Below are 21229 nucleotides of genomic sequence, written 5' to 3'. Positions count from 1 at the left end.
AGATTTTCTTATTCCTTGACACGAAGGCTCCATTGTGCCGTCTCTTCTCTTCCCGTGTCTCTTTGTAATGCCTCAGTCGCCGTGCTGTTACTCGGGGAGGAGCCTCATTAATTCTGTGTTACGGTCTACAGCGCCGCTGTGTGGAACTTTGAAGAACTGCGCACGTTTCAAACCATAAAACAGGCCTAACCTCCATCACTTAGAAACGCTCATAGAACTTAATCATGAAATGTCATGTTGATTTTTCCCCAAATAATTTAAAGAAGAGGGGTACAACGCCACGGTATTCACACTTCAACCCAAAGTTAAAGAACTCCACATCGACTTCATAGCTGCCTCCTCAAATAATTTAATAAAAGTAAAATCAAATCAATTAATCAGTTCACTCCGTGACACTTGAATTGATAAATTCAGCAGATTCTATCTTGACACATTTGAGGTCAAAAGTAAAACCCATTATTTGTAAAGCTCATTAAAATGTGTTAAATGATGTAACTACAAAGATAAAGGTTCATATCAGATATAATATGAACGGGAACCATGGATTTCTGCTGCTTACGTTTATGTTTTAAATCCATCTACATATTATAAGATAAGAAACACACATCTTACATAAAAAATAGGAGCCTACTGATCAAGATTATGGCTACAATACAGTGCAACATTCCATGGTGATAGAGGGTAGAAAAGACGAACAATTCAAGTTCAGGACCACAGACAGCGACATCAAAATGCAAAAGTGTGGAAGCAGCCAAACAGGGCAATTTTTCCTGCTCTAAATTGAGCCAAAATGAACAAAGCAAGAAATAAAAAATCAAATTTGGGATATTTTGTTACTACAATGATGGTTAAACTATACATTAAACCAAGTGATAAAGAGCGATTTTAGATGAATGATTCGATATTTTCTTACCTTTTCTTTGTTGGGTAAAGTCTGAGTTCTGGTAAAAGTGTCTCCTCCATTTATACTGATGAGTTCAGCATCTACAGGTGGAAACGGGGCGGGGAAAACCACTACGTCACTCTTGAGTGTGTCTGAGCTGAAACACACGTCATACTGCTGAGTAGATTTGGAGTAAGACCAGCTCCCGTCAGGATGGGTGGTGATCATTGGGGCTCCGTACCTGCTGAAAGAGCCGTCTGTCCTGTGACATTTGACAGCTATCAGAGTGAGGAGGCTGAGCAGGAAGATGGCTGACACCGCCACTATGGCGATGAGCAGATAGAGGTTCAAAGCAGAGAAGCTCTCCTCCTTCATGGGCACATGTCTGAACTGAGTCTGGATGTCAGCTGTGCTCTCAACCACCACCACATCTATAGACACAGTAGCTGAAAGGGAGGGTTCTCCGTTATCAGACACCAAGACCAGCAAGGGGTGAGTTTTCAGGTCATTGTCACTCATTCTCCTCTTAGTCCTGATTTCTCCGGTGCTGGTTCCGATCCGGAAGAGGTTGTTTCCTTTGGGCTCAGAGAGGTGATAAGAAAGCAGCGCGTTGTATCCAGAGTCAGCGTCTACAGCCCTGATCTTTGCCACAAAGTATCCCGCTTCAGCAGAGTAGGGGATGCTCTCACTGTTAACGGAGCCGTGCTCAGAATAAGGCGCCAGAATAGTTGGATTATTGTCATTCTCATCCAGGATCAAAACGTTGACAGTCACGTTGCTGCTGAGAGGAGGAACACCAGAGTCTGTGGCCTGAACTTTAAACTGAAAGGTTTTTAACTCCTCATAGTTAAAAGACTGCAAACTGACTATATCTCCAGTCTCTGAGTTGATGTTTATCATGGTAGATAGAGGCAGTAAGTTATTCTCATTTATCAATGAATAGGTAATTTGGCTATTTTCACTTACATCAGCATCAGTTGCAAACACTCTATTTAAAACTTTTCCCACTGGACTGTTTTCTTCTACATACACGTTAACAACTGTCTCTGAAAATACAGGGGTGTTATCATTAACATCAGAAACCTGAATAAGAACTACAGTAGTGTTGGAGAGTGGGGGCTTGCCTTCATCTGTTGCTTTGATAGTGATATTGTAGCTGGAGATGAGTTCTCTGTCCAGAGCTCCTCCAATAACTAATGAAAAATAATTTTTATAGTTAATATCTAGTCTAAAGGGAACTGAGTTTATGATTTCACATTTGACTTCACCATTTTTGCCCCCATCTCTGTCAAGAACAGAAACAAGTGCAACAGCGGTGCCAATTTCAGCGTCCTCCCTTACTGTACTGAGGAGTGACGTCACTGTGATGTCAGGCGCATTGTCATTCAGATCCTCCACTTCTACCAGTACTTTACACTGCGCTGTTAATGGAGGCGTGCCTTTGTCAGCAGCCTGAACGCGAATTTCAAAGGCAGGGTTCTTTTCAAAGTCTATTCTGCCTTTAACTGTTATGATTCCTGTCCCTGGATCAATCTCAAACATGTCTAAGACATGGTCTTGATCTTTAGTATTTAGAAAATACACAATGTCTTTGTTTGTCCCCTCATCAGCGTCGGTTGCAGTAACTGTTAATACTGTGCTGCCAAGTGGTGCATTTTCTTTAATACTTGTTTTATACAATGTTTTCGTAAAGGCTGGGATATTATCGTTGATGTCCAGAACATTAACTATGATTTCTGACGTGCCTGATTTTGATGGTGTTCCTCCGTCGACAGCGTTAAGAGTGAGTCTGATTAAAGCCTGTTTTTCTCGGTCTAATGATTTCTGAAGGACCAACTCAGCTGAAACACTCTCTCCTTTGTGCACAGCAAGAGAGAAATACTCATTGCTGTTAAGCTTATATGTGTTGATCGCATTTTTCCCCACATCAGCATCATATGCAGACAGCACAGGGAATCTGGCTCCCGGTAAAACACTCTCTGCTATATCGATAGTCTGTGATTTAGCGCTGAAAGACGGGGGATTATCATTAACGTCAAGTATATTAACCTCAATACGGTAAAGTTTCAGTGGGCTGTTTATCACGGCCTCGACATTCATCGTGCATTTTGCAGCTTTGGCACAGAGCTCCTCTCGGTCTATTCTCTCACTGACAAAGAAAATACCAGACTTTAAATTTACATCAAAATACTTCTTCTTTGATCCAGCAACTATCTGAAACATGCGGGTCTCCAAATCCTGCACATTTAGATTAAGATCCTTGGCGAGGTTTCCAACCGAAGTCCCCAGGTTTACCTCCTCTGAGACGGAATAAGAAAGCTGCCCGGATACCGCTCTCCAGTTATACTCCAAAACAAAAAGCACAAGATAAATCCAAACGGAGCGATTCCTCTCCTGCCGATGCATGCTTCTTTACCACAAGCACAAAACATATATCCCTATATCGACGTGTCTTTCGCTTATTCAGACCAAATCATCGCTCCGAGGAACAGATTTGATGTCTGTATGTCGTCTTTATCCACCCACTTCGTCCTGCGTCTCATTCTAACAAAGCACAGGGAAAAGGATCTCTCGGATGTGGGAGGGGCCTCTGCACATCAGCGACCAGCTGGTGATGTTACGGTCTAGAGTGTAGCCTTGTGGTCATTTCACAAAACTACTAAGATTTGAAATGAATGCAGTCGAACAAAACATCTATATCGGCGAACTGGGTGCAAACGTTTATTATTTCAGGACCACGGACAGAGCCTCGCTATGCTCGACCAGCAGGCTAGAAAACACACTTGAATCAAAGCTGTCCATTGAAAAACAACAGAAATACTGCCAAGCTTAAATCCATATCAAAATAACGACACAGAGTGACGTCCCGTATAAAGAAGTTCAACTTTTTTATCTCTTTGCTCATGTAGATGTCAGTACTTCAGGGCATCAAATTAAGACTTCTTGTTTTTGCGATGAGGCATTCTTGAGTCATATTAAAAAACATCCTGAAGTCATATAGCCTGTAATTGTCAGATATGTCTTGTGTTAATATTCTTAAGTCTTAAAAATGGAAAAAAATTTTGACTAGATAGTTGCGACCTTAGTTTAAAAAGCAAGACTCTTAGTGCTGTGTATGTCGGTTCAGTTTAAGACACAATACCCCTTTACATGAGGAAAAAGTATAACCTGGTTAGTGACTACTTTCAGTGGTCTTCCAAACACATAGCTGAAACTAAGAAGTATGGAACTCAAAAGCAGCAAACAATTCACGTTCAGGACCACGGACAGCGACGTAAAACTACTAAGGCAAAGAAGCAGCCAAAATGGACACTTCTGGAAGATCAACCTTAGTATTTTAAATCCTTCCTTTTCTTTTTTTTAATGCTCTAAATTGGGTCAAGATGACAAGGGCTAAAAAAACAAAACTGAACTTGTATGTGTACCCCCCTAAAAACTTGTTTACTATACTTCTAAACAACTAAAATGAAGAACAATGGATGTGATCATTAATATTTTCTTACCTTTTCCTTGTTAGGTAAAGTCTGAGTTCGTGTAAAAGTGTCTCCTCCATTGATACTGATGAGGTCAGCATCTACAGGTGGAAACGGGGCGGGGAAAACCACCACGTCACTCTTGAGTGTGTCTGAGCTGAAACACACGTCATACTGCTGAGTAGATTTGGAGTAAGACCAGCTCCCGTCAGGATGGGTGGTGATCATTGGGGCTCCGTACCTGCTGAAAGAGCTGTCTGTCCTGTGACATTTGACAGCTATTAGAGTGAGGAGGCTGAGCAGGAAGATGGCTGACACCGCCACTATGGCGATGAGCAGATAGAGGTTCAAAGCAGAGAAGCTCTCCTCCTTCATGGGCACATGTCTGAACTGAGTCTGGATGTCAGCTGTGCTCTCAACCACCACCACATCAATAGACACAGTAGCTGACAGGGAGGGTTCTCCGTTATCAGAAACCAAGACCAGCAAGGGGTGAGTTTTCAGGTCATTGTCACTCATTCTCCTCTTAGTCCTGATTTCTCCGGTGCTGGTTCCGATCCGGAAGAGGTTGTTTCCTTTGGGCTCAGAGAGGTGATAAGAAAGCAGCGCGTTATAACCAGAGTCAGCGTCTACAGCCCTGATCTTTGCCACAAAGTATCCCGCTTCAGCAGAGTAGGGGATGCTCTCACTGTTAACGGAGCCGTGCTCAGAATAAGGCGCCAGAATAGTTGGATTATTGTCATTCTCATCCAGGATCAAAACGTTGACAGTCACGTTGCTGCTGAGAGGAGGAACACCAGAGTCTGTGGCCTGAACTTTAAACTGAAAGGTTTTTAACTCCTCATAGTTAAAGGACTGCAGGCTGACTATATCTCCAGTTTCTTGGTTGATATTAATCATGGTAGATAAAGGTATGGAGTTACTGTTACTTTGTAAAAAAGAGTAGCTCACCTGACCATTCTGATTGATATCAGCATCATCTGCATTTACTTTTGTTATCACTTCTCCTACTGCACTATTTTCTCTCACAAAAACATTTATGATCTGATCTGAGAATCGAGGTGGGTTGTCATTCACATCTGAGACATGTACTTTATTGATGCTTGTGCTGGAGAGAGGTGGGCTTCCCTCATCTGTAGCAGTGATGCTGATATTATATTGAGATGTTTTCTCTCTATCAAGTTTTCCGTCTACAACTAGAGAATAGTAATTCTTGTAATTAGTTTCTAATTTAAATGGGACATCATTAGAAATTTTACATTTCACCAGCCCATTTTTTCCTCCGTCTTTGTCAGAAACTGAAACAAGTGCAATTGCGGTGCCCAATTGTGCATCTTCTTTCACAGAGTTTAGCAGTGATGTAACTGTAATTTCAGGGGCATTGTCGTTTACGTCTAAAACTTCAATCAGTAGTTTTGCATGAGAGGTGAGAGGAGAGGAAGCTCCGTCACTGGCTTGAACTCTGATCTCAAATGCGTTGTTTACCTCAAAGTCAATATTCTTTTTATTTGTTACAGTCCCTGTGTTTTCGTCAATAGAAAATAAATCAGTTTGTTTCCCTCGGCCTACTTCACTGAAAGAATACAACACTTGTCCATTAGGCCCTGCATCTAAATCAGAAGCATTCAATGTTATTATCGAGGTGCCTAACTTTGAGTTCTCAAACACACTTGCTTTATAAAGTGTTTGACTGAAAACAGGAGCGTTATCATTAATATCCAAAACATTTACTATGATGATCATTGTGCCAGATTTAGCTGGTGTTCCTCCGTCGATAGCAGTCAATGTGAGGCGTATCACAGATTGTCTCTCTCGGTCTAAAGCTTTCTGTAGCTGGAGTTCAGCGATAACACCTTCCTCCCTGTGCGTAACGAGAGAGAAATGTTCATTCTGACTTAATTTGTACGTATTGACCGTGTTTTTACCCACATCGGCATCGTGAGCAGGATATAGAGGAAATTTGGCTCCCGCTGCTGTTATCTCTGTTATGTTTATTACCTGTGACTTTCTTTGAAATGTCGGAGCATTATCATTTACATCCAGTATGATTACCTCAATCCGATACAATTTCAAAGGATTATTAATAACCGCTTCTATGCTAAGAGAACATTTGAGCTCACCACCGCACAGTCCTTCTCGATCTATTCTCTCGTTAACATACAGAGCTCCAGTCTTTAGGTTTACCTCGAAATATTTAGTCTTTGATCCAGCAACGATCTGAAACATGCGGGACTCCAAATCCTGGGCATTGATGTTCAGATCTTTGGCGATATTTCCGACCACAGTCCCCAGGTTTACCTCCTCTGAGACGGAGTAAGAGAGCTGCCCCGACACCGCGTCCCAATAACAATCCAGCAGCACGACCAAGAGATATATCCACACAGAGCTCGACCTGCTCGGAAAATACATCATTCCACCCGTTGGATTAAAGACTGCATACGAATTTGGACAATGACGTCGGTCTTATCAGTTAAAACAACTAGAATCTTCCAAAACAACCGGCGGGCCATTCATTCTGTCGATACCACAAGAAGAAAAGGATTTTCGCACAGTTCTCCTCCGCTGTCCAAGGCTCTTTGTTCAAACGCCTCACAAACACCAGCTTCGTTTCGATCTGGGAGGAGCCCCAAGTCACAAAAAGAGATTTCAGATGTGATGGTCTACAACGTCCCCTTGTGGACTTTTTTAATAACTACATAAATCTTCAAGACATGAAAAACCCCACTCTCAAAAACTTATTAAAAATATTTCACAGACGGTCACTTTGATTTTGCACAACTTTTACTGTTCGCCACCCTGTATTTTCAATACGATCCATTTATTAGAGAGGCAAAATGTACCATTGGCTTTATGATTACAAAACAAGTCTAAATTGCCTGGAATACCGATTCGGTTTTTGCACATACCAAATTCCATTTAACTGACAAATACACAAAGTGAAAGTGCATAAAAAGCTTCTTTCGCGTTGTTAGTACAAATAAATCATAAATAATATTTTCCAGTTATACTGAACAGCATGGAAACAGAGAATATAGGTGAAGCCCTGACAACTGAAGTTGAGAAAAAGAACCCCTTCCATCTGCCAAGAAAAAAATCAACGAGAGCAGCAACTTTTTTCCAGCACCATGGATAGCAAAATTTATCTTTCCGGATCAATATATGTCCAACGTTTAAATTAAAAAAAAAAAAGATTAAAAAAAAAACAAAACTATTTCAACGTCCAACATTTTAATTGTTCGTTTTTGACGTGGTTTCGAACAAAGGTGAAAAACAAACAAAAAATTCTCTGGTTAAAGTAAAGAACACTGGTTCTCAGACTGCTCGGACATAACAATCTTGTACAACATCCACAGTGCCATATGTCATCATGGTCTTACCTTTTCTTTGTTTGGTAAAGTCTGAGTTCGTGTAAAAGTGTCTCCTCCATTGATACTGATGAGTTCAGCATCTACAGGTGGAAACGGGGCGGGGAAAACCACTACGTCACTCTTGAGTGTGTCTGAGCTGAAACACACGTCATACTGCTGAGTAGATTTGGAGTAAGACCAGCTCCCGTCAGGATGGGTGGTGATCATTGGGGCTCCGTACCTGCTGAAAGAGCCGTCTGTCCTGTGACATTTGACAGCTATTAGAGTGAGGAGGCTGAGCAGGAAGATGGCTGACACCGCCACTATGGCGATGAGTAGATAGAGGTTCAAAGCAGAGAAGCTCTCCTCCTTCATGGGCACATGTCTGAACTGAGTCTGGATGTCAGCTGTGCTCTCAACCACCACCACATCAATAGACACAGTAGCTGACAGGGAGGGTTCTCCGTTATCAGAAACCAAGACCAGCAAGGGGTGAGTTTTCAGGTCATTGTCACTCATTCTCCTCTTAGTCCTGATTTCTCCGGTGCTGGTTCCGATCCGGAAGAGGTTGTTTCCTTTGGGCTCAGAGAGGTGATAAGAAAGCAGCGCGTTGTATCCAGAGTCAGCGTCTACAGCCCTGATCTTTGCCACAAAGTATCCCGCTTCAGCAGAGTAGGGGATGCTCTCACTGTTAACGGAGCCGTGCTCAGAATAAGGCGCCAGAATAGTTGGATTATTGTCATTCTCATCCAGGATCAAAACGTTGACAGTCACGTTGCTGCTGAGAGGAGGAACACCAGAGTCTGTGGCCTGAACTTTGAACTGAAAGGTTTTTAACTCCTCATAGTTAAAGGACTGCAGACTGACTATGTCTCCTGTCTCTGAGTTGATGTTTATCATTGCTGATAAAGGCAGTGAGTTGCTTTGGCTTTCTATAATCGAGTAGCTCACCTGGGCATTTTGATCAATATCGTCATCCTCTGCTGTGACCCTTTTTAAAACAGCTCCTACAGGACTGTTCTCCTTTAGATAGATATTTAGTGACGTGTCTGAAAATCTGGGTGAGTTGTCGTTGACATCGGAAATATAAACAGTGATGTCGGTCGTGCTGGTGAGAGCAGGTGCTCCATCATCTGTTGCTGTGATCGTCACGTTATATTGTGAAGCACTCTCTCGGTCAAGCTGTCCGTCCACTACCAAAGAGTAATAGTTTTTATAGTTTGTTTCGAGCTTAAAGGGGCCTCCATTTTTAATATCACAGTGAACTACTCCATTTTTACCTCCGTCTCTGTCTAGTACTGACACAAGTGCAACAGCAGTGCCTATTTTTGCATCCTCTTTTACTCTGTTGAGTAATGATGTCACAGATATTTCAGGCGTGTTGTCGTTCAAGTCCACCACCTCGATCAATACTTTGCACTGCGCCGCCATAGGGGGATAGCCTTTATCAGTAGCTTGAACACGGATTTCAAAAGCAGGGTGCTCTTCGAAATCTATCTTTCCCTTTACTGTCAGTAAGCCTGTTTTTCCGTCAATTTGAAATATTTCCAAAACATGGTCTTGGTCTTTGCTGCTCAGTGAATAGGATACGTCCCCGTTTGGTCCTTCATCCGCGTCTGTTGCGGTTACTGTAACAACGGATGCACCAATGGGAACATTTTCTGTAATGCTCGTTTTGTACAAGGATTTAGTAAATATGGGAACGTTATCATTGACATCCAATACGCGGATAATAATCTGTGACGTGCCAGATTTCGGAGGTGTTCCTCCATCTACAGCAGTCAGTGTGAGTTTAATAACAGGCTGCTTTTCTCGGTCTAACGGTTTCTGGAGGACCAGCTCAGCAGACACACTGTCTCCTTTGTTCACTGACAATGAAAAGTGATCATTTTGATTTAACTTATAAGTACTGATGCCATTCTTTCCTACATCGGCATCGTATGCTGACAACACAAGAAATTTGGTTCCGGGCAGTGTGCTCTCTGCTACTTCAATGCTCTGTGAATTTGTACTGAACATCGGATAGTTGTCATTAACATCTATAATGTTTATTTCTAACCGATAAAGCTTCAATGGAGCGTTAACCACAGCCTCTACGCTCACTGTGCATTTCGTCGCCTTCCCACAGAGCTCCTCTCTGTCTATTCTGTCGTTGACGAATAGAAAACCAGTCTTTAGATTTACCTCGAAAAATTTCCTCTTGGATCCGGAAACAATTTGAAACATACGAGACTCCAGATCCTCGAGGCTGAGGTTTAAATCCTTTGCTATATTCCCCACAGCAGTCCCCGGATTCACCTCCTCTGATATGGAGTAAGAAAGCTGGCCCGACACCGCTTCCCAGTAACAATCCAGTAGCAGCAGTAACAAATATGCCACCACAGGACTCCTGTCATTTAAAAACATAGTCCGAGCCGATGTGAAACCAACATAGAAAAAAAGTCTCGTGAAAGACAAGTATTAACGGAAACTGTGTTCCTCTTTCTTCAAATATCCTCTCAGAGCAGAAAATGCCTCAGCCTTCTCACTGTGCCTCTGCGTCTCTTTGTGTCGAGCCCAACAACGCATCATCACGTTCCTGATCTAGGAGGGGCCTCAGAATTTAGATACGGTTCTGTCTGTGTTATGGTCTGCAGTGCCCTCCCATGGTCAAATTAGCTAGTTACATTACACACCACGGGACCAGCAATATGACTTTTCAAAAGCCGTTTTTAGTGAAAGCTTGGCTACAGTAAATCATTTTATAAATTACAGGTTTCTTTGCACTGAAACTTGAAAACAAAGAAGTCTTCTTCTTCTTCTTCTTTTTTTTAGGGTTTCAAGATTAGAATAGGATTAATATGTTTTCGTCTTTGACATGTAACAAGGGACAAGAACATAATATGAACCGTACTATGAATGTTGTAAAAAACAAAATATCTCCAGATATTTTAATGATGTTTTAAAAAATGACTTTTAAATTCATTAAAATTAAGTATGGAATATAAACAAGTTGTTTCCATCGCAGGAACAAATAGTTAAGACACCCAGTGTACAGGGAACAGCCACCACTGCAGATTAATTCAACAACACACCAGCAATAAAAAAATTACACCGTGCAACAACAAATCGAAAATCAAAAACTAAGCCCAGTACATTATTAGTGTCATTGCCAAAGTTTAAACTTTGTTAACTCAGGTCAAACCATTGTTGTATCACAGTTTACTTGTTTAAGCTGCAGTCCTAGCTTCTAGAGAAAGACAAATTTTCAGCACCATGGACAGTGTCTAACACGGTGAAAACACAAGTTGTCACCTTCTTCACTTCATGAGTTTGTAGAAACTGGACAACAATATTTTCCTCATCACCAGGGTTTACTTTATGAAAAGTAAAAAGGATCAGATTACCCATGTTTGCAGGGGAAAAACTGAACGTAACACACGAAACAGGTCAGAGTAGCCCTCTGTAAACAATGTGTGGATTTTGCTTCTCATATATATATATATATATATATATATATATATATATATATATATATATATATATATATATATATATATATATATATATATATATATATATATATATATATAGTGTGTGTGTGTGTGTGTGTGTGTTTTGGACACAAAAAATAAGTTGAGGGTCTGGTAAAAAAGAAAGGGCCAAGACTCAAGGCAGGTGCTCTTCATTAAAAGTAAATACAAAATTGCTTTCATAATGAACATTATATTTACAACAAATGGGCTTAACTCTCTTACCTTTTCTTTGTTTGGCAAAGTCTGAGTTCTGGTAAAAGTATCTCCCCCATTTATACTGATGAGTTCAGCATCTACAGGTGGAAACGGGGCGGGGAAAACCACTACGTCACTCTTGAGTGTGTCTGAGCTGAAACACACGTCATACTGCTGAGTAGATTTGGAGTAAGACCAGCTCCCGTCAGGATGGGTGGTGATCATTGGGGCTCCGTACCTGCTGAAAGAGCCGTCTGTCCTGTGACATTTGACCGCTATTAGAGTGAGGAGGCTGAGCAGGAAGATGGCTGACACCGCCACTATGGCGATGAGCAGATAGAGGTTCAAAGCAGAGAAGCTCTCCTCCTTCATGGGCACATGTCTGAACTGAGTCTGGATGTCAGCTGTGCTCTCAACCACCACCACATCAATAGACACAGTAGCTGACAGGGAGGGTTCTCCATTATCAGAAACCAAGACCAGCAAGGGGTGAGTTTTCAGGTCATTGTCACTCATTCTCCTCTTAGTCCTGATTTCTCCGGTGCTGGTTCCGATCCGGAAGAGGTTGTTTCCTTTGGGCTCAGAAAGGTGATAAGAAAGCAGCGCGTTGTATCCAGAGTCAGCGTCTACAGCCCTGATCTTTGCCACAAAGTATCCCGCTTCAGCAGAGTAGGGGATGCTCTCACTGTTAACGGAGCCGTGCTCAGAATAAGGTGCCAGAATAGTTGGATTATTGTCATTCTCATCCAGGATCAAAACGTTGACAGTCACGTTGCTGCTGAGAGGAGGAACACCAGAGTCTGTGGCCTGAACTTTGAACTGAAAGGTTTTTAACTCCTCATAGTTAAAAGACTGAAGGCTGACTATATCTCCAGTATCTGAGTTGATGTTTATCATGGTTGATAAAGGTATGGAGTTACTGTTACTTTGTAAAAAGGAGTACCTCACCTGACCATTCTGATTGATATCAGCATCAAAAGCTGAAACTGTTTTAACAACTTCTCCAACTGGACTGTTTTCTTTCACAAAGATATTTATCACGTTTTCCGTGAATACAGGTTTGTTATCATTCACATCTGAGACATGTACTTTAATGATGCTTGTGCTGGAGAGAGGTGGGCTACCCTCATCTGTAGCAATGATACTGACATTATACTGGGGTGTTTTCTCTCTGTCAAGTGGTCCGTCTACAACTAGAGAATAGTAATTCTTGTAATTTGTCTCTAACTTAAATGGGACGTTATTGGAAATTTTGCATTTCACTTGCCCATTTTGTCCTCCATCTTTGTCAAGTACTGAAACAAGTGCAATTGCGGTGCCTATTTGTGCATCTTCTTTCACAGAGTTTAGCAGTGATGTAACTGTAATTTCAGGGGCATTGTCGTTTACGTCTAAAACTTCAATCAGTAGTTTTGCATGAGAGGTGAGAGGAGAGGAAGCTCCATCACTGGCTTGAACTCTGATCTCAAATGCATTGTCTTCCTCAAAATCAATATTCATTTTGTTTGTTACAGTACCAGTTTTTTCGTCTATGGAAAACAAATCAGCATGCTTACCCTGATCTATTTCAATAAAAGAGTATGTTACCCTTCCGTTTTGACCAGCATCTAAATCTGTAGCATTTAGTGTTATTATTGATGTTCCTACTTTGACATTTTCAAACACACTTGCTTTGTAAAGTGTTTGACTGAAAACAGGAGCGTTGTCATTACTATCTAGCACATTCACGATTATATCCATACTTCCTGATTTAGCAGGAATTCCACCATCAATCGCAGTCAGTTTTAGTCTCACCACAGATTGTTTCTCTCGGTCTAACGCTTTCTGAAGCAATAATTCTGGAGTTGCCCCCTCTCCTTTGTGTGTAACTAAAGAGAAATGTTCGTTCTGACTTAGCTTGTATGTGTTTATTGTATTTTTTCCGACATCTGCATCATGAGCTCGTTTCAACAGAAATTTCGCCCCTGCTGCTGTGCTCTCTGTGATATTGATATTTTGAGACGTGCTTCGAAATACTGGGCTGTTGTCATTTACATCCAGGATTATAATTTCAATTCGATACAACTTCAAAGGGTTATTAATAACCGCTTCGACAATAAGGGAGCATTTGGCCTCGTCCCTGCACAGTCCTTCTCGATCTATTCTCTCGTTAACATACAGAGCTCCAGTCTTTAGGTTTACCTCGAAATATTTAGTCTTTGATCCAGCAACGATCTGAAACATGCGAGACTCCAAATCCTGGACATTGATGTTCAGATCTTTGGCGATATTTCCGACCACAGTCCCCAGGTTTACCTCCTCTGAGACGGAGTAAGAGAGCTGCCCCGACACCGCGTCCCAGTAACAATCCAGCAGCACGACCAAGAGATATATCCACACAGAGCTCGATCTGCTCGGAAAATACATCATTCCACCCGTGGATAAAAGACAGCATAAGGAAGAATTTGGTCAATTAGGTCACTCTTATCAAGTTATTAAAATAGAGTCTGTCGAGTGCCTGGAGAGACTCTCGACATGTTAATTCCGCAATGAGTCAAGGTTTTTACGCACAGTTCTCCTCCGCTGTCCAAGGCTCTTTGTTCAAATGTCTGACAAACACCAGCTTCGTTTCGATCTGGGAGGAGCCCCAAGTCACAAAAAGAGATTTCAGATGTGATGGTCTACAACGTCCCCTTGTGGACACTCGCGAAAACTACATTAAGAATCAAGTTATGACTCATATTACCGAAGCTCTTTCCGTGTTTCATTCTCCACTTTAATATCTACAAAAGATATGTCTTTCTGTACAACTGACATTTTGTCATTAAATGCCATCTAAATTATTAGTTTACCTCGATGTGATTTTAGTATTTTGACTTATTTCTAACTTTATAAAAAGGTATTATTGTTTTGACAATACAATCCCTTTTAATCTCCAGGAAGATAATGAATGCAATAATAAAACATTGCTGGTGACGCAGAATAGGCAAGAACGCGAACTGAAAGCTCATAAAATTAAACCAGGTTTAACTTATTGTAAAGACTTAACTTGTACAGACACTCTGCTAAAAGAATGACATCCATCATATATCATTATATCAGTACTTGACAATGATATAATGCCTTACTGTTATATGTCAACTTCGAGAGAACAGCAAAAAATGACTAGTTTATAAATACATATTTTTTCCATTTGTCAAAGTATTTACCATCCACAAATATGCAGTAGTTTGCTTTCAGCACCATGGACAGCAAAATGCCCCTCAGTGCAGCATTCTGAAGCAATTCAATACCACAGACACAAAAGGCCCACAAAAACTCTGAAAACTGTTGTTTGAAATGGAAAAAAATAATATTTCAAAAGCTTGTTGATCATTTAACACTCATGTATCTCAAAGACCAACAACCGTTTTCAAGTCAACTTGCATCAATTCTGACTCATTTCTACGCATAGGAGTACAAAGAAACAACAATTCAAGTTCAGGACCACAGACAGCGACATTGACAATTGATTGATATTGATATGACATTGATATTTTCTTACCTTCTCTTTGTTTGGTAAAGTCTGAGTTCTGGTAAACGTGTCTCCTCCATTTATACTGATGAGTTCAGCATCTACAGGTGGAAACGGGGCGGGGAAAACCACTACGTCACTCTTGAGTGTGTCTGAGCTGAAACACACGTCATACTGCTGAGTAGATTTGGAGTAAGACCAGCTCCCGTCAGGATGGGTGGTGATCATTGGGGCTCCGTACCTGCTGAAAGAGCCATCTGTCCTGTGACATTTGACAGCTATTAGAGTGAGGAGGCTGAGCAGGAAGATGGCTGACACCGCCACTATGGCGATGAGCAGATAGAGGTTCAAAGCAGAGAAGCTCTCCTCCTTCATGGGCACATGTCTGAACTGAGTCTGGATGTCAGCTGTGCTCTCAACCACCACCACATCTATAGACACAGTAGCTGACAGAGAGGGTTCTCCGTTATCAGAAACCAAGACCAGCAAGGGGTGAGTTTTCAGGTCATTGTCACTCATTCTCCTCTTAGTCCTGATTTCTCCGGTGCTGGTTCCGATCCGGAAGAGGTTGTTTCCTTTGGGCTCAGAGAGGTGATAAGAAAGCAGCGCGTTGTATCCAGAGTCAGCATCTACAGCCCTGATCTTTGCCACAAAGTATCCCGCTTCAGCAGAGTAGGGGATGCTCTCACTGTTAACGGAGCCATGCTCAGAATAAGGCGCCAGAATAGTTGGATTATTGTCATTCTCATCCAGGATCAAAACGTTGACAGTCACATTACTGCTGAGAGGAGGAACACCAGAGTCTGTGGCCTGAACTTTGAACTGCAAGGTTTTTAACTCCTCATAGTTAAAAGACTGCAGGCTGACTATATCTCCAGTCTCTGAGTTGATATTAATCATGGTAGATAAAGGTATGGAGTCACCGTTACTTTTTAAAAAAGAGTATCTCACCTGACCATTCTGATTGATGTCAGTATCTTCTGCCTTTACTGTTGTTATCACTTCTCCTACTGCACTATTTTCTTTGATAAAAACATGTATGAGCTGCTCTGAGAATTGAGGTGGGTTGTCATTCACATCAGAAACATGAACGGTCACTATGCTGGTGCTGGAGAGAGGTGGAGTCCCCTCATCTGTAGCAGTGATGCTGACATTATATTGAGATGTTTTCTCTCTGTCAAGGAGTCCGTCTACAACTAGAGAATAGTAATTCTTGTAATTAGTTTCTAATTTAAATGGGACATCATTAGAAATTTTACATTTCACCAGCCCATTTTTTCCTCCATCTTTGTCAATCACTGAAACCAGTGCAATTGCGGTGCCTATTTGAGCATCTTCTTTCACAGAGTTTAGCAGTGATGTTACTGAAATTTCAGGGGCATTGTCATTAACGTCCAAAACCTCAATCAGTAGTTTTGCATGAGAGGTGAGAGGAGAGGAAGCTCCATCACTGGCTTGTACTCTGACCTCAAATGCATTGTTTTCCTCAAAGTCAATATTCTTTTTATTTGTCACAGTTCCAGTTTTTGCATCTATATCAAACATATCCGTCTGTTTTCCTCGACCGAGTTTGCTAAAAGCATATGACACTTGTCCATTGAGCCCTGCATCTAAATCAGTGGCGTTTAATGTTATTATGGACGTGCCTACCTTAACGTTTTCAAACACACTCGCTTTGTAAAGTGTTTGACTGAAAACAGGAGCGTTGTCGTTATTGTCCAAAACATTTACTATGATGATCATTGTCCCAGATTTAGCTGGTGTTCCTCCATCGATAGCAGTCAATGTGAGGCTTATCACAGATTGTTTTTCTCTGTCTAGAGCTTTTTGCAGCAGTAATTCCGGAGTGATACTTTCTCCTTTATGTGTAACGAGAGAGAAATGTTCATTCTGGCTTAGCCTGTAGGCATTAACTGCATTTTTACCCACATCTGCATCGTCAGCCGGACGCAGGGGGAATTTTGCACCCGTCGCTGTGTTTTCTGTTATGTCAATTACCTCTGATGTACTGACAAATGAGGGAGAATTATCATTAACATCCTGAACAATAACTTCAATACGGTATAGTTTCAATGGATTACTAATAACTGCTTCTATAGTCAGTGAACATTTATCCTCGTCTCCACACAGCTCCTCTCGATCTATTCTCTCGTTAACATGCAGAGCACCAGTCTTTAGGTTTACCTCGAAATATTTAGTCTTTGATCCAGCAACGATCTGAAACATGCGAGACTCCAAATCCTGGACATTGATGTTCAGATCTTTGGCGATATTTCCGACCACAGTCCCCAGGTTTACCTCCTCTGAGACGGAGTAAGAGAGCTGCCCCGACACCGCGTCCCAGTAACAATCCAGCAGCACGACCAAGAGATATATCCACACAGAGCTCGATCTGCTCAGAAAATACATCATTCCACCAGCGGAGAAAGAGCACTTGGGTTAAGTTGAAAGAACGATACAGCAGCCCAGAGGCAGGAAATAGCCTGGACTATTGTTTAGACATCTTGCCCAGCGTCGAAGAGGACCACTCTTTGTCGTTCTACCTCTCCTTGTAACAAAGCCCACGAACACATCATCCACTAAACCTGGGAGGAGCCCTGAGACGTCAAACAGTGTATCTACATGTGATGGTCTGCAGCATCCCCTCGTGGACATCAATCATAACTACATGCGAAACTCAACTAAACACTGGTATGTCTGATCCGTTCTCTGATCTTTAGAATCACGGACCTCTCTAAGAAAATTAGAAGAAAAAGTTTTCAAATAAGACTTGACTTTTCAGGCCACTGATTATAGTAGTTTTCTTTTTTTTTTTTTTTTTTTTAAATCACCTTTATCACCAAAAAATGGTTCTACATTTTTTAAAAATCACTTCCGTTTGGCAGATTTTCTACACCTGAACTATAAATTTGATAGGTTGTAGACAGAAAAAAATTCTTTGATAGATGCATGTTGTTTTTTTCAGTTTTTATTTTTATTTTTGTTTTGATTGTTTTGTTTTGTTTTGCTTTGCTTTGCTTTATCCAATGACCCGGGCAACTGTCTATTGAAAATAAACGTATTATTTTAACCGAGAAAAACTGCACTTGTGTAGCACATCATGCATAAATATATTTCAATTCATGGAAAATATGTAGGCCAACCGGACCTGTTTTTATTTAGAAAAATACTCGATAAACTATAGACATGTTATTGAAGCATGCCTGAGTACCGCGGACAGCGACGCACTCCAAATAAAAGCTGTAGTATTCCGGAGCTTAACAGTATGAATTTGAATAAAACAAAAACACAAACAATTGGACCTTGACTCAACATATTAACAAAAGATTTCTACTCAAATATTCTTGAAGATTTGTCTTACCTTTTCTTTGTTTGGTAAAGTCTGAGTTCGTGTAAAAGTGTCTCCTCCATTGATACTGATGAGTTCAGCATCTACAGGTGGAAACGGGGCGGGGAAAACCACTACGTCACTCTTGAGTGTGTCTGAGCTGAAACACACGTCATACTGCTGAGTAGATTTGGAGTAAGACCAGCTCCCGTCAGGATGGGTGGTGATCATTGGGGCTCCGTACCTGCTGAAAGAGCTGTCTGTCCTGTGACATTTGACAGCTATTAGAGTGAGGAGGCTGAGCAGGAAGATGGCTGACACCGCCACTATGGCGATGAGCAGATAGAGGTTCAAAGCAGAGAAGCTCTCCTCCTTCATGGGCACATGTCTGAACTGAGTCTGGATGTCAGCTGTGCTCTCAACCACCACCACATCTATAGACACAGTAGCTGACAGAGAGGGTTCTCCGTTATCAGAAACCAAGACCAGCAAGGGGTGAGTTTTCAGGTCATTGTCACTCATTCTCCTCTTAGTCCTGATTTCTCCGGTGCTGGTTCCGATCCGAAAGAGGTTGTTTCCTTTGGGCTCAGAGAGGTGATAAGAAAGCAGCGCGTTGTATCCAGAGTCAGCGTCTACAGCCCTGATCTTTGCCACAAAGTATCCCGCTTCAGCAGAGTAGGGGATGCTCTCACTGTTAACGGAGCCGTGCTCAGAATAAGGCGCCAGAATAGTTGGATTATTGTCATTCTCATCCAGGATCAAAACGTTGACAGTCACGTTGCTGCTGAGAGGAGGAACACCAGAGTCTGTGGCCTGAACTTTGAACTGAAAGGTTTTTAACTCCTCATAGTTAAAAGACTGCAGGCTGACTATATCTCCAGTCTCTGAGTTGATGTTTATCATGGTTGATAAAGGTATGGAGTTACTGGTACTTTGTAAAAAAGAGTAGCTCACCTGACCATTCTGATTGATATCAGCATCTTCTGCCTTCACTGTTGTTATCACTTCTCCTACTGCGCTATTTTCTTTGACAAAAACATTTATGAGCTGCTCTGAGAATCGAGGTGGGTTGTCATTGACATCAGAAACATGAACGGTCACTATGCTGGTGCTGGAGAGAGGTGGAGTCCCCTCATCCGTGGCTACAATCGTGACGTTGTACAGAGCCTGAGTCTCCCTGTCGAGAGGAGCATTAACCACCAAGGAGTAATAGTTTTTATAATTTGTTTCTAACGAAAAGGGTGCATCATTTTCTATTACAGCTTTGACTACACCATTTTTCCCTCCATCTCTGTCCAACACCGAAACAAGTGCAATAGCAGTACCTGCTTCTGCGTCCTCCTTTACCGTGTTGAGTAGTGACGTCACAGTGACCTCAGGAGCGTTGTCGTTGAGGTCCACCACTTCAACCAGCACTTTACAATGAGCAGACATAGGAGGATGGCCTTTGTCACTGGCTTGTGCATGAATCTCAAAGGCAGGGTTTTCCTCATAATCAATCTTACCTTTGACTAAAATCGCTCCTGTTTTTGAGTCAATTTCAAATAAATTTAAAACACGGTCCTGACCCTTTTTCCTTAAAGAATATTCTATTTCACTGTTTAAACCCTCATCCGCGTCTGTTGCGTTCAGAATGATAACAGTAGATCCAATTGGTAAGTTTTCTGTTACTTTAACTTTGTACAAGGATTTACTAAAAACAGGGTGGTTATCATTTATATCTAGAACATTAATCATGATATTTGAGGTACCTGATCGTGCTGGGCTCCCGCCGTCGACTGCAGTCAGTGTGAGCTTTAAAACAGAGTCCTTCTCCCGGTCTAAGGATTTTTGCAGCACTAACTCTGCAGACACGCTTTCTTCCCCTTTGTGAATCTCTAAAGAAAAATAATCATTCTTACTAAGCCTGTATGTACTGACATCGTTCTTTCCAACATCCAAATCCGTTGCCTCTATTAACCCAAATTTCACTCCAGGTAAAGTGTTTTCTGCAACGTCAAGAGACTGTAACGCCTCGGAGAAAACAGGAGCATTGTCATTAGTATCTGTTATAGTTATATCTAACCGGTACAGCTTCAGTGGGTTGTTGATCACAGCCTCTACGTTGACGGTGCATCTGGCAGCCTTCGCACAAAGCTCCTCACGGTCGATTCTTTCATTGACATAGAGCACACCCGTTTTCAGATTGACCTCGAAATATTTTCTCTTTGATCCGCTGACGATCTGAAACATACGAGACTCTAAATCCTGAACATTAAGGTTGAGATCCTTGGCGATATTTCCAACAGAAGTCCCCGGGTTCACCTCCTCTGAAACAGAATATGAGAGTTGTCCACACACAGCCTCCCAGCAACAATTCAGCAGCACGGTCACAAGATAAATCCGACAAAGGCTCGTTCCTTTCATCAAAGACATCATTATATCCAGCTCAAAAGAGGCATTAACTCCTGTCCAGCCTCTCCCATCAATCGACCACAATGCGCACGGACATTACGATTCCACTTTGTTGCATTTCTATCATCAATATTTTTCAACCCTTTTCTCTTTCGCTCTGCGTCTCTTTGTGACAAAGCCCAGAGAAACCTCATCATGAGCCTCTATTTCTGGGAGGAGTCTCCCATCTCCGGAGAATCGTCTAGAAGTCGTGGTCTACAGTGTCCTCATGTGGTGATATATTTAAACTGCATTTAACCACTGACAGCAATCCAGATATGAGTAACCACTGTTGAAATCCAGACAACAACCATACCATGCTGTTCAAATCAGCCAAGCGACTACAGAAGTCAAGAGATGTAATCCCGTCTTTTACAGTCAAGTTTGTGTCTCAAATCGTTTCATTTAACACGTGTATACTCCACCTGCTGTTCCTATAGAGCTAAAAAGTTTGGAAAATGCAAAATAGAATTTAGCAATATGTTCAGACAGAACTAAAAATACAAGGAAATTATAATTTTCAACGAAAAAAAAACCATTTGACTCATGTCCCCAGCTTCTT

At 41.6% G+C, this 21229-nt stretch overlaps 4 protein-coding genes across 28 annotated transcripts in view; 1 reads left to right on the top strand and 3 right to left on the bottom strand.

Moving 5' to 3' along the window:
- Positions 1 to 21229, top strand: part of LOC141793334 (fibroblast growth factor 18-like) — a 296332-nt gene that overhangs the window by 33454 nt on the left and 241649 nt on the right. The window lies entirely within an intron of this gene.
- LOC141793331 (protocadherin alpha-C2-like) overlaps positions 1 to 21229 on the bottom strand; it is a 222007-nt gene that overhangs the window by 62443 nt on the left and 138335 nt on the right. Inside the window, exon 1 of one of the 21 annotated variants that reach the window (XM_074673919.1) lies at positions 14937 to 17446. The exons of 18 other annotated variants lie outside the window; for them this stretch is intronic. In XM_074673919.1, the coding sequence (XP_074530020.1) occupies positions 14937 to 17318 (2382 nt within the window). In that variant the 5' untranslated portion in view covers positions 17319 to 17446. Of the gene's footprint in view, positions 1 to 913; positions 3417 to 11440; positions 13971 to 14936; positions 17447 to 21229 lie in introns of those variants that run through there. 2 more of the 21 variants (XM_074673918.1, XM_074673924.1) reach the window with 2 other exon arrangements.
- On the bottom strand, positions 7722 to 10109 carry LOC141793830 (protocadherin alpha-8-like). Its single transcript, XM_074674701.1, has one exon. The coding sequence runs from the start codon at positions 10107 to 10109 to the stop codon at positions 7722 to 7724; it is 2388 nt and encodes a 795-aa protein (XP_074530802.1).
- On the bottom strand, positions 18241 to 20649 carry LOC141793829 (protocadherin alpha-3-like). Its single transcript, XM_074674700.1, has one exon. The coding sequence runs from the start codon at positions 20647 to 20649 to the stop codon at positions 18241 to 18243; it is 2409 nt and encodes an 802-aa protein (XP_074530801.1).

The sequence above is a fragment of the Halichoeres trimaculatus genome, unplaced genomic scaffold (assembly GCF_033239565.1).
Source record: "Halichoeres trimaculatus isolate MK-OKI-2021-1 unplaced genomic scaffold, fHalTri1.1 fHalTri1_scaffold_7, whole genome shotgun sequence".
In the NCBI taxonomy this organism is placed as follows: Eukaryota; Metazoa; Chordata; class Actinopteri; order Labriformes; family Labridae; genus Halichoeres; species Halichoeres trimaculatus.
This window is presented reverse-complemented; position numbering and strand designations above follow the sequence as displayed.

What these genes read in the sequence shown, in the direction of transcription:
- LOC141793830 (XM_074674701.1), bottom strand. Translation starts at nt 10,109, where the DNA reads ATGTTTTTAAATGACAGGAGTCCTGTGGTGGCATATTTGTTACTGCTG.
- LOC141793829 (XM_074674700.1), bottom strand. Translation starts at nt 20,649, where the DNA reads ATGTCTTTGATGAAAGGAACGAGCCTTTGTCGGATTTATCTTGTGACC.